The 12,799-nt window shown below is 37.3% G+C and overlaps 1 protein-coding gene across 2 annotated transcripts in view; it reads left to right on the top strand.

The window, feature by feature from the left end:
* Positions 1–12,799, top strand: part of LOC121318499 (protein O-mannosyl-transferase TMTC2-like) — a 157,989-nt gene that overhangs the window by 103,936 nt on the left and 41,254 nt on the right. For both annotated transcript variants that reach the window (XM_041255230.1, XM_041255231.1), the window contains exons 3-8: positions 2,045–2,894; positions 5,386–5,500; positions 6,648–6,733; positions 7,657–7,841; positions 9,054–9,132; positions 11,683–11,804. In XM_041255230.1, coding sequence (XP_041111164.1) covers positions 2,045–2,894; positions 5,386–5,500; positions 6,648–6,733; positions 7,657–7,841; positions 9,054–9,132; positions 11,683–11,804 — 1,437 coding nt within the window. The remainder of the gene's footprint in view (positions 1–2,044; positions 2,895–5,385; positions 5,501–6,647; positions 6,734–7,656; positions 7,842–9,053; positions 9,133–11,682; positions 11,805–12,799) is intronic.

Genomic DNA, 12,799 nt, shown 5'->3' with positions numbered 1-12,799 from the left:
AGCCCTGATCTCAACATCATCGAGTCTGTCTGGGATTACATGAAGAGAAAGAAGCAACTGTGTGTAAGTGTACCTAGAAGAATTTATGCTGTTTTGAAGGCAAAAGGTGGTCACACCAAATATTGATTTAATGTAGATTTTTCTTCTGTTCACTCACTTTGCATTTTGTTAATTGATAAATATAAACTATTAACATGTCTATTTTTGAAAGCATTCTTACTTTACAGCATTTTTTCACACGTGCCTAAAACTTTTGCACAGCACTGTACTTTCCAAAACAAATACTTAGGGGAAATCATGAACTTCTCTGCAGGCAATATCATTGAGCTGCCTGCTGTAGTCAGTTTATGAGCCCATTTCTATGTAGTATGTAAGTGTGTGCTTAATATCAAGGCTGAGATATGATTTATATGTGCATTTATACATCTCCCAGATTGTGTTATTTGTATATTTATCTGTGGCTAAGTAGCTAAGCTATGCACCGTTTATCTGATGGTGCCATCAGAAATTCATGGAAGGTGCACTGGTGAACTGTATTTAGAGATACCAGGCAAGAACACATGGAAGTAGGAAATGCATTCAGAATTCCCTTCTATGAGGTTTAATCTTTTCTCTGTATACATTTAAAATGAGGATGTAAATTAAGAGACACTTGAAAGGTAGAAGTTTTTCAATTATTTATTGTCAGTCAAATTCTGAAGCTGGACAAACACACATAATGGAAAACTGCCCTGCAGCAGTCATCTTGTTACTATAGAAGCTGTGTGCCCCGTAGTTTTGGTCCATAATAGTTCAGTGTTGGCATCATATACCTAAGATAGCAAGCATCATAACATTAAACCATGCATAAGGGTGTGGTATCAGTGGTAACTTCTAGGAAAATCAGGGAAGAGCACCTTCTGAGTATCAGGACTCTTCTCGTCATGTTATTTGAAATGTTTTACAATATCGCTATAACTAGGGCTTCTGTTTTTCAGGTTTTATTAATTCTATTTTTTGGTGCTTATTTTTAGCTGTTTTTGGGGCTTTAGTTTTCGATATACTGTATGAAATTAGTGTTTTCGGTTACTTTCCAAAATGCTTGAGCGTTTTTTTTTTTTTTTCTGTCAAAATATGTATAATAGTAACTTGACAGTACTTGCACACATAAGTTGTACCTTCTTTCCTTTGCTGTCTTCCACAATGAAATCCCTATGGTCACGGGCACATTCTTCTAGGGTTTTTGTGTGTAGGCATTTTTATACATTTTGCCACAATTCTGTTTTAAATCCTCTGTAATGCAGCTTTAAATTCCACTAACAAACCTCCATCCTGATTGTAATCTTGTTTTATATCTTGCAAGCAGAGTCTCCAATAGAAATGTAGGAATGTGCTGTCACTCAGTAACTGGGGTGGGTTTAAAGTATTCAGAACAAATCAATCATAGATGCAAGTCAAGAAGGCAGGACATTGCCCAGCAGCACTGGGAAATGTATTTATTATTGTTTTTGTAGTAGGTTTTATTTTTGAGTGGGAAAAGGCTAAAGTCAAAGTGAATTGATTAACCATTTCCACAGTTTTTCCGGTGTTTATTGGCTATCCACCGATTTTATTTTTTGTTGTTTCGGGGGGGTATATTTTATCGGGTTTTATCGGTTAAAACCGAAAATCAGAAGCCCTAGTTATAACATACCTGGTAAGAATTTAAAATACATGACATGGCTTTCTGAAATAGAAAATTGTAGTTCAGCATTTACCCCAAGGGATAGAGAACCTGGTAATATTTGCTCTACTGACATATCTTTTTTGCTCTTTGTTTTTTGTTCATTATGTCCTTTGTCTTTCAGCGCATTGATGGCCCAGGCTCAGGTAGATCACAGTGTCTACAAAAACTGGGATAATCAATGGTCAGCAAGGTTTCTGGTCTACCTTTATGATATATATAGACCGTCCGTCCTGCTTGGCAGTCATACAGTCAATGCCACATTGTCAGCTAATTGTGTATGATCTCAGTCTGCTGAAATCTTTATCTGAAAATAATTTTCATTTTTTTGGTTTATTGCAGAAAAAGAATACCTCCCTGCTTCTCAGCGTGAGCTCCTTGGCTGCCTGGGGTACCATCTTATTGGTGGCCCGCTTGTACTGGATGGGCAACAAGCCACCCAGCTTTTCCAGCTCGGATAACCCAGCAGCTGACTCACACAGCTTGTTAACGAGGACTCTGACATTCTTCTACCTGCCTTCCATTAACTTGTGGCTGCTGCTGTGCCCGGACACCCTGAGCTTTGATTGGTCCATGGACGCCGTGCCTCTACTCAGGAACGTTGGCGACTGGAGGAACCTTCACACTGTGGCCTTTTATGTTGGATTGCTGCTCCTAGCTTGGGTCAGCCTCAGGAGTCCCTCCAGGATCGAGGAAACCAATGGGAAAGCATATGTAATGAACGGGAAGCACACAAGCACGAATGGGAAGCATACAGGCACAAACGGGCATAGTTGTCACCCAGACATGGGACTCCCAAACTCAGAGTCTCATCCTGTAAAAAGTACTGAGAGTGGTATAAAGAATAATGTTATTCCAAGGACGTCACTGCCCACCACGAAAAACGTAGTGGCCTTCTCTTTAGGGCTATTGACAGTGCCCTTTCTCCCTGCCACTAATTTGTTTTTCTATGTGGGTTTTGTAATAGCAGAGCGTGTTCTCTACATACCCAGCATGGGCTTCTGCTTGCTGGTGACAGTGGGCATGAGGGCCCTTTACATCAAATTAAGAAGGAGGTTCTTGAAGAGCCTACTGTTGTACTGCACTGCCACCTTGGTCCTTTTGTACGGGATAAAAACAGTGTTGAGGAACCAAGACTGGCAGGATGAGGAGATGTTATACAAGTCAGGGATAAATGTAAACCCAGCAAAAGGTAAATGCTAGCTCCACTCCCTCACTGTGTGCTGATAATATAGAAAAGGTACACAGTTGTCTTTAAAATCAACTTAAGATAGGAATGTTGTATTGACAAACAAAAATCAGATAAAGTGGTTTGGACTTCACCATTATTTAACTATTAATGTAAAAGTCAGTAACATATTTTCTTCATCCATTTGATCTTTTATAGAAATGGGGCATAAATAGGAATGCGAATACACTGTTTCTGTATTTATAAGCATGGGTGTCTCTACAATTATAATTTTTCCCCCTAAAACGTTGACAAGAATTCGGCATGGATCCTAATAGAGAAGAGGAAAAATTTCAGATTTTGACCAAAAATAAATTGATATATAGATATATGCATTATTATTCATTAAAGTACCATAGCGACTAAATACATGTATTTTATTTTTTCCAAAATGTGCTGTACTTTGGGATGTGTTTCCTCGGGGAACAGCATTGTACATGGTTAAGAATGTGTTTCATGTACCTTCTTTACTTGAATTATACAGCTCGCTTTGACACATCTTCCAGCAAGTTGTTCTTTTCCTCATATTTGGCTGTTTTAGTTAGTTGGGAGAAAATTGGAGACTGTGTTCTGTTATGTAAACTGATCTGTTCTGTAGATCTCTAGAAACTGATGTGTTGGAAGTGCTGGAATTACTGTTTTAAATTACAAAACTCAGAATGAAATAAGTTAAAATGACCCTAACAAGTTGCTACCAGATTGACCATAAAAACACGATCTGTGAAAGTATATGTACAGAAAAGATTTATTTATTTATTTTTAATTAAATAAAATAAAATTGTAATTTAAAATAAAACAATTAAATCGTTTGGGTAGATTAAGTCCAAAATATAACAAGTTGTGATTGAATCCACCCCGTTGTTGCATGGTGTGAAAAACGTCTTGGCAAGCTAATCAAAATAAACAGGAGATTCATTTAAAGAAATATTTTGTTCTTTACATTAATACTTAGCAAAAGTAAAATAATTGAATACAGTGAAGTTCATATCTCCTCTCCCCTCCCTTTTTTTTTAATAAAAAATTTAATAACCTTGTAATTATGTTGACATGTTGTTTTAAATGTAGAGAAATATAGCAGCCACAAATCATTTTAAAAAAGTGTGTTTCAGACAATTCCAGTCAATACACCATGCTTCGTGTCCTCACAAATGTCTTATTTTCAATAGCGAGACAACAATTAAAATAACAAGATCTCAATTCTGGAACACTTCAAATTAAAATGATAATGTGTCTTGCATGCTTCTAGTTTTATTCTAAAACTCATTCTCCAGAGAGAATTTGCAGTTTTGAAATGATCAGTATTTGTGCAATTTGAACTGCTGAGTTGCATTTAAAGTGTTAGTTGTTTGAGTTCCATCTGTACTCCATATTTCGGAAGAGCCAGCTGATTGAACCGTCTAAAAGACCTGGCTGTGTTGAAAATATCTCCTGAGAAACAAATGGCATAATGGAATAAGTATTTTATGGTTGTGTAGTGTATACTGTACAGAAAGACACTGTAATAAAACTATTTAAAGTATTTTAGTAATCTTATTATAATATTACTTTAAACCCCAATGAATTACTATAATTAAATAGTAATTTACCAAATTACTCAATACTGTATTGCAAAATCTTCACTGGATTTGAAAGACACGATGAGTAGAGCCTGAAAAATAATGTATTTGTATTATTTCCTATTAAATTCTGAGGAAGTTTCCGGAAGGAAATGAGGAAACAACTGCAGGCTGTCACTGGTTGTAGTCACAGTGCACACATGGTACATCCAGCAAACCTTAATGAAGTGAAATACAGGGAGGATATTTGATTGGAAACCATTTTTATTTGACCTACTCTGCCAGTATCTGTTTTTCTAGATATTTTAATACTACCATGTTCATTGAAAAACATGGTATCGTATGGTAACCCAAGATTCCTTCCGTTTTCTCATATTACACCTTAATGTGTTTGAGAGGCAGAGATGGAGTAATAGAATGAAATATTACAGTGTTTATTGGTATTTATGATCTTGTAACAATATGAAATTAACATTTCCATGACCATTGCAATAACAGACACAGCAAAGACCGCTACACACCAGGCGATGAGACAATGAAAACGTGCAACGATGTGACAAAATTATTAGAACCTATACTTTTGATAAGTATCATTCACATGACAGGCGACACGAAAAAAATAATAACCAGGGTGAAGTAGTATCCAAAATGACAGAAGAAATACTTGTCGTTGTTTTGCAGCATTAAAGAGAGGCCCCGAGTCCTTCTCTGGCAGTCTGAGAGCTTGAATCGAGTTCTTTTCTATAGACAGGGTTGGCCTTCAATGGCTGTTTGCTGCTGCTCATTCCACTACTACAACTCTGCATTGGAAGTACTGTAGACTCTGTATGTGAAATAACATGTCGCCTGGGTTTGTGTTCCAGGGCCCTACTGAATAATTCTTTCTGTCTCCCTGTCAGCGTGGGGTAACCTTGGGAATGTCCTCAAAAGCCAGGGCAAGATGGCAGAGGCTGAAAAGGCCTATAGAAACGCCTTGTACTACCGCAGCAACATGGCTGACATGCTGTATAATCTGTAAGTAAGCATGACTCATCTCTGTTCATTTAGAGCATGGCGGATTGAATGACACTATTGATGCTCTGCAATAGTGAAATTGTTTGTAACCCCCCGGGCCTTTTCTGCAAGATGCTGTTTTTATTAATCATGTTCCTTAAACTTTGGGGTGGACAGCAGTCTTTCTTAAGATGCAGCACCAGTTATGCTTAAATTAACCCAAAATGGCAAAGCAAGCAGCACATCTAGTTTTGGGTTTTATAATATGAGACTATATAATAATTTTCACCTATTGTTTTTGTTTCAGTTTGTAGACTGTTACAGGCCTTTACTAGCAGTGAGTTCACAGCTGCCTTTTAAGCACTGTTAACTGACTGTTTATCCTAAATAATATATATATATATATTTTTTATTTGAAATGATCTCAGTTTTTTACTCTACAATTTTTACATATTTTAAAACATGTCGCAGGGCCCCCTGTTATTAACAGTGCACTTTGTGTGTAAAGCCTGTGATGCTGAATTCAGAACGTACCAGTGCAACAGGAAATAAGACCACTATGGGGAGCAATGAAGGCACTGATTTCAATGTGAAATTAAACTGCAAATTATTTGTGAAGTGAAAATCTGCAGCAAAGTTCTCCAAAGTTCTTTTGAGACTGTTGCTCATGAAACCTGCTTAGCTGTGTTGCCCTTATTTGTTACCAGGATATGCAGCTCTTTTCAAAATGTCCCAGGTGCCTTTTGCAAGACAAACTTACCAGCCAAGTGAGGGAATGTACATTTACAAAAAAGTGTGTGCTACATATGACAGATGTTTTCTGTTCTGTCAAAAAATGTTCAGTTGCATTGCAGACTGTATATGCATTGCATTCATGTTAACCATGAATATCCGTCATTCACGCCCAGACTGTAACTTTCCTGCATTGTAATAGACTGGTAGCATTCTCTATTATCTGATGAAAGACATGGATTCTTATTTCTTATTATTTAGTCTCAGGAATGAGAATGCAGTTTTATTCCACTTTTATCTAGCACAGTGTATCTGCTGACCATTTCATAATGTTTTTCATCTCTTTCTGCAAGAGCTGCTTGTGCCTCCAGCCCAACTTTAATCATCTCTGTGATTTTGTGTTTGACGTTAAACTTTAAATCACCCTATTTTCCAGAGGTTTGCTGCTACAAGAAAACAACAGGTACTCTCAGGCACTGCACTACTATAAGCTGGCAATTGGCAGCAGGCCTACGTTAGCTTGTAAGTAATAGCACTTTATTCTAATGGTGTTTGTCACTTGTCTCAGGTCCCTTTCTAAATTTCTGGCTTCAATGTGTTCCTCTTCACCTGCACGGCTTAAAAGTGTGTTATGCCATTGTGGACCGGTAACTGCTTCATTCAAGTGTCAGTCAGATGAAGTTGTGCTATGCCTTTTTGCTGCAGTGCTCATTTCAGTGCTTCATTTCTTGGGCAGTTCAGACACATAGTACTGGAAAAATGTCCTTTCTGGCAAAAAGAGTTAGCATATAAATGTATCAGCGGGACTGTTTATTTTACAGTGATCTGCACAAAAATGTCCGAATCATGCTTAAAAGCACAGGAGAGACCCATTATGGAGTTTGCTCCACCTGTTTGTTTTGGCTGATATAAGCTCTGCCTCAAAATGACAAAACAAGACTGTAAAAGTGCTATAAAAAGCAGAGCATTACATTAGCTAGAACACACTAATACATTAATTACAGAGTACTTTTTTTCCTCCTCAGCCTGCATGCATTTTTTTTTTTAGATGAAGAAAGATATATTAAGGAATTCAAAAAATGAGTCCTCACCTTTTTTTTATGTTCTAATTTTAAAAGAAGGCTAATTTCCTTTAGATGCCATAAGAACATCACACAAAATGTACATTAAAAAATCTCTTCCTGTTAAAAATAATTACATTTTATAAAAAAAGATTTGCTACAAGTAGAACTACCATAATGTCTGATCTGTATTCTAAAAGTGGTGTCTGGTGATTTGTACAGTAATCCATTTAAGATTGCCCTTTATGAAAATTACATATGTATGGGCACCTTACAGATGTAGCTATACATTTATCAACAGTGGTGGGCAATTCATTCTGAAAGGCTTCATTATACATTAAAGCCCCAGGTGTTTAATTAGTTCTTGTGGCATTTTGCACACAGCTGCATACTTGAATACAGGGATCATCCTGATGAACGAGGGAAGGCTAGACGAGGCCAAGCAAACGTTCTTGACGTGCGCTGAAATCCCAGATGAAAACCTGAAGGACCCTCACGCACACAAGAGCTCTGTAACCAGCTGCCTGTATAACCTGGGGAAGCTCTTCCATGAAAGAGGGCAGCATGAGGTAAGCTACACCTCGCTGGGTCTGCTCACAGGGCTCCAGGGGGCTTGAGTTGTCTTCATGCTCAAGTGTCATATGTCTGGGTCTGCTGGGCTAAAGAATGAAATTGAAGAACATTTACAATCCAAAGGGAAATAAAGACAGAACTACATAGTATTGGTAATAAATTATATTCAAAAGAACATGGGCTTAGAAGGGGTGTGATGTAATTTACCAGCAATATAGAACCAGATGACACAATATTGTCATGAAGATGAACTGTAATGTAACAATGTTTATTTACAATCTATTTAAAATAGTTGGTTTCCAACTTTATACTTGTACGTTCTAATTACACACTGTCATCCAACAAGTAAACGCAGTAAGTACAGAAGTGTATTTGGCCACCTTTTCCAAAGTATTATAGTCTGGACAAAACAGAAATAGCCTATACAGTGTATACTTCGATTTATTACAGGCATGGAAAGGGTTTTCGAGAGTTTGAAGATTTTAGAGAGGTAGCTATCACGGTGCTTGGTGGCACTGTGCCTGACTGTAGCTAGTGTTATTGCTCACCCTTCATGAGCCATTTATTCACCAGGGTTATGATTTCCACATTTAACAAAATAAACCTGACCCAATGCTAGATTCATATAATCACCCCTGTCGGTCTGTGTTGTATTGAACACTGATCATCACTAGGTTTGTTACTATTCAATTTTTTTCTTTTTTTTTTTTCCAAATCAAAATTTTCCAAAAGTGTACCTACACCTTAACCCGCTAATTTCAAAGTAGACACTTTGAATGACAGGCGCTGTAGTTGGCAAATGAAAGTGCACAGTCAGTGCAGGTCTTGATGATTGACAGTCATTTAAACGAATGAGAGCATTGTAGCGCTGCTTGAGTCAATGAGATCTGTCAGAAACAGGATGAAATGACTGACAGTGAATGAAACTACAGTAGCCTACTAAAGCACCACTGTGACTGACAGCGACTCCTAGCCATTCAGAGTGGAATGGAGGCGGGAACTACACAAACTAGAGGTGATTTCTAATTACTTTTACCGACATTTACCCTGTGTAAATTTATTTCAGTCAAACTTTTGGGAATACGACATTTAACAAGCTTTACCAATTAAAATCGAAAAGTAGCAAGCCTAATCATTATTTAACATGGCAATTCCAATTATTTCTTCTGCTCAGTGTAACTTATGGATACCTTTGTTTTTTTCATTAGGAGGCCCTGTCAGCATATAAAGAAGCAGTACTGAAAATGCCAAGACAATTTGCACCCCAGAGCCTATACAATATGATGGGTAAGTATTATTTAGAAGCTAACAGCATTATGTGCCATTTGAATGAGTACAGACGGCTGAGAAACCTCCAGTCTGAAGTAAAGTCTCTCACATTCTAGGAAAGGGGAATGTTTCCTCTGATATATTCAGTTATTGTACTCTTTATCTCCATCTCATTTTCCAACAATGCATTGCCTGTTATTCACCTCTCACTTAAACTACATTTGAACCTTTATAAATTACTTTTTTTATAATGCCACCTCAAACATCTCCATTGCAGCTTTGAGTTGAAAGTCTTGAGAACTAATGGATAAGCCTCAAGATTTACCTTATTATAAACCTCATGCCAATTCAATTTCAAGTAGAGCGCTCATTATCCAATAGCAGATGCCTTAAAAGTTAAGGAGACTAGAATCTTGAAACTCCCTTTAAACGACAACATAAATTACAAGTGGCCTAAGAGATCTAGTCCAAAATATACCTCAACGTCTTCATCCACAAAAACATGTCTTCTAACTTTGTTTCCATGGTAAACTCCGATTTTCAACCATTAATGTCTCAGCCATGGTAGTGGTTAGAGTGATGTCCTTTGGAACATTAACACTTTGTGACGTTGTGTTTTTAAATGTTTACATGGTCTTTCAATAGGATCAGTATTTAAAAAGATAAAAGGGGGATAATAACATTAAAATGTCCTTTGTGTTCAGTACGAATTACTTTTCAACAGACCTGAAGAAAAGGCTGTAATATTTCCAGCTATAGTACCCAGTGCCGAGGTAGAGCTCTCTGCTGACTTAATTGCCTACAGTGGTTAGAATTTGATTGGATTTGTAATTGTTATTTTTATTTCATTAATTGTGGTGTTAGTTTGCTTACAGTTTAGAATTACTTCAGAACAAGTTATTTTCAAAAATGATCGTGTTACCAGTAAGTTAAAACTACCATCTAATGGGTTATTTAATATAAAAAAACAACATTGTTCTTTGTTATTAACTTGAACCAAAGTTAACTGCAGTCACCATTTTCACTCGTAATGATTTGATTGGGTAATAAAAAAATTGTAAAACCATCATCTGTATTTAAAAATTATTCTGTTTAGATGTGTGCTATGTTTAACATTTTTGGCAGTAACACTCAAATTGAAAATAAAAAAAATGAGGTTTATGTTTTGGCTTATTATTTTCACTTCTGCTCTCCTAAATCCCTAATATATCTGGGCATAGAATTATGTTTTAGAAATTTTTAACACTTTCCCCAAAGTTGACACCCTTAAAATACATTTTCATCGCCTCAATAATTACATTAAAAAATATTGTTCCTTGTCCATTTTTTAATAAGGAAGAAATGTCATCAAATACTTGGAATAATACATCTTGATGCTGATAATGAGAATGTATTTTTTCATGTAAGGGAGAGCATTAAGTTTTTTGAAAGAACTGTCCTGTGTATTTAAGCTCAGAATCAATGTATCAGTGCTGTGTGGTGTACACCGCTGATGTCTGCTACAGCACAGGACTGAAATCCGTCCCTCTATGGAGCACAGTACTGATCCCTGCTTCCCTAAGCTGCCTTATCCAATGTCTCCACCTGCATATTGTTTTTGTATAGGAAACTGAAAGCCTTCAGTGGGAGGTCCCACTGTGGGCTTATTTACTTTTTATACATTTTTCAAGTGGACATGAAGTATACTTGTGGCCAGACTCTTAATCTAACCCTGTTTTTCAAAAGGCCATGCAGCTAGTAACATGTACAGAATTAGATGTCTACAGCACCTTGTTATTGACTTCAACACTTGCTTGTGCCTACATTTGCTAATCAGTTAATGTATCTGTTTTTTTTTTTTTTTTTTTTTTATTATGGATCTGTTTCAATGTACAATACCTCTGTCTTATAAATCCAGTATGCCTATCTTTGCATATCTCATTCAGTCTGCTGTATTCATACCTTATCTTAATCCACAGTACATTAATTATTCTTCCACTTTTACACCATTGTTCATGAATGTGAAACTTAATTGGCTCGATCTGCCCAGCAGGGATCACACTATTGGATATGAATTTGTAATGCCTCAGCAACAAAGCTACCCATTATCTGTTCTTTTGATTTCCTTTGACATTCTACAACTCCATGCAGCAATCTGCCTCCTATAAAACTAGAAAAATTTCCCTTTGATTCCCCTCTGATTTACCACACTTCCAGCGTGCTTGGCTAATACTTGCCATACTTTCGGCATCCTTTACTATGCTTTTACTACGGTGCATCACAGTAAAGATTTCTAACTGTGTTTGAAAAGAGTAAAGAGGCCTCTGTGAAATGCCTCTGCTTATGTTTGAGTAACAATTGAGCGCACCAAAAAAGCATCCAGGTATTTCGGAACTCAGGTCCAAGTTGAACTTTTCTCGCTATCTTACAATATTCTCATTTGGCAGCAAGCGTTATATTTTAAATTAAACTGCAGCAGGCTTTTGGAGGAATGCCTTTTTCTGTCACTAAATGTGAGTAAAACAGAGATATGTGTGCTTCCCTGACCTCTGACCTCTGACCTCTGACCTGACGTTCACTTTACCACAGGAGAGGCCTACATGAGGCTAAACAAACTGACAGAAGCTGAACACTGGTACCAGGAGTCACTGCGAGCCAAGCCTGACCATATTCCAGCTCACCTCACGTATGGAAAGCTACTGGCACTCACAGTAAGTCCCTCTTACTCCTATAAAAATATGTACCAGTATTCAATTTTTTACATACATCTTGAGAAGTGCTTATTTACTGTAACATGGTTGACACACTTTGCAAAAGCATGTGGGAGCATCAGAATCTGGGTGTATATGAAAGCATGCATCCATCTCTCCCTACTGTACAGTGTGTCAGACTTTTTTTTATGATCATAAAGTGGATATAGTTCATCTCTACTATAGTTCATCTCTACTTTTTTTATCGATTTTTTTTCATTTAAGTGATTGTTCTTTGAATTTGCAGCTGTCCGAGGGAAGAATGTCACGGACATGCTTGTTCATGGGCTTTTCTGTCATAACTGAACAGACCTCATACACCTGGACTGAAAGTGCAGGTTTAAATGATTGTTAAGCTGTATGTATTCAAGAACCACTCTTGTGTAGCAAGTGTGACCATATATTTTCCAGATGAAGCAAGAGACTTAAATGAACTCATTACAGCATTGTCAGCAATTTAAACACATGTGACATTTCTGGTAACTCGATTAGACTTCACAGCACCTGCCGGAGGACTAATTATTCAAAATCACATACTGTATTAATTCTTGCACTTCAGCGGATTCATTTTAGCAGAACTGTTAATAATCTTCTATTAGTGTGTGAAGAACTGTTTGAGGTTGTGGACTGTTATGTAATTTGTATTTTGCCCATCTGTTCCAAAAAGACCACAGATCCACAAAAATGCAAAAAAGCTAAATAAAAGGAGATGTGTTCACAGCTGACTTCTGTTACACTTGATCAAAAATAACAAGTGGATTGTAAACTTGCAGCGCATCGACCTTGTGCACTCTGGTGCTGGCTGATCAGATCCTAGCAGGGGGAGGAGAGCCTTGTGCACTCTGGTGCTGGCTGTTCAGATCCTAGCAGGGGGAGGAGAGCCTTGTGCACTCTGGTGCTGGCTGTTCAGATCCTAGCAGGGGGAGGAGAGCCTTGTGCACTCTGGTGCTGGCTGT

The sequence above is a fragment of the Polyodon spathula genome, chromosome 7, assembly GCF_017654505.1.
Source record: "Polyodon spathula isolate WHYD16114869_AA chromosome 7, ASM1765450v1, whole genome shotgun sequence".
Lineage (NCBI taxonomy): Eukaryota > Metazoa > Chordata > Actinopteri > Acipenseriformes > Polyodontidae > Polyodon > Polyodon spathula.
This window is presented reverse-complemented; position numbering and strand designations above follow the sequence as displayed.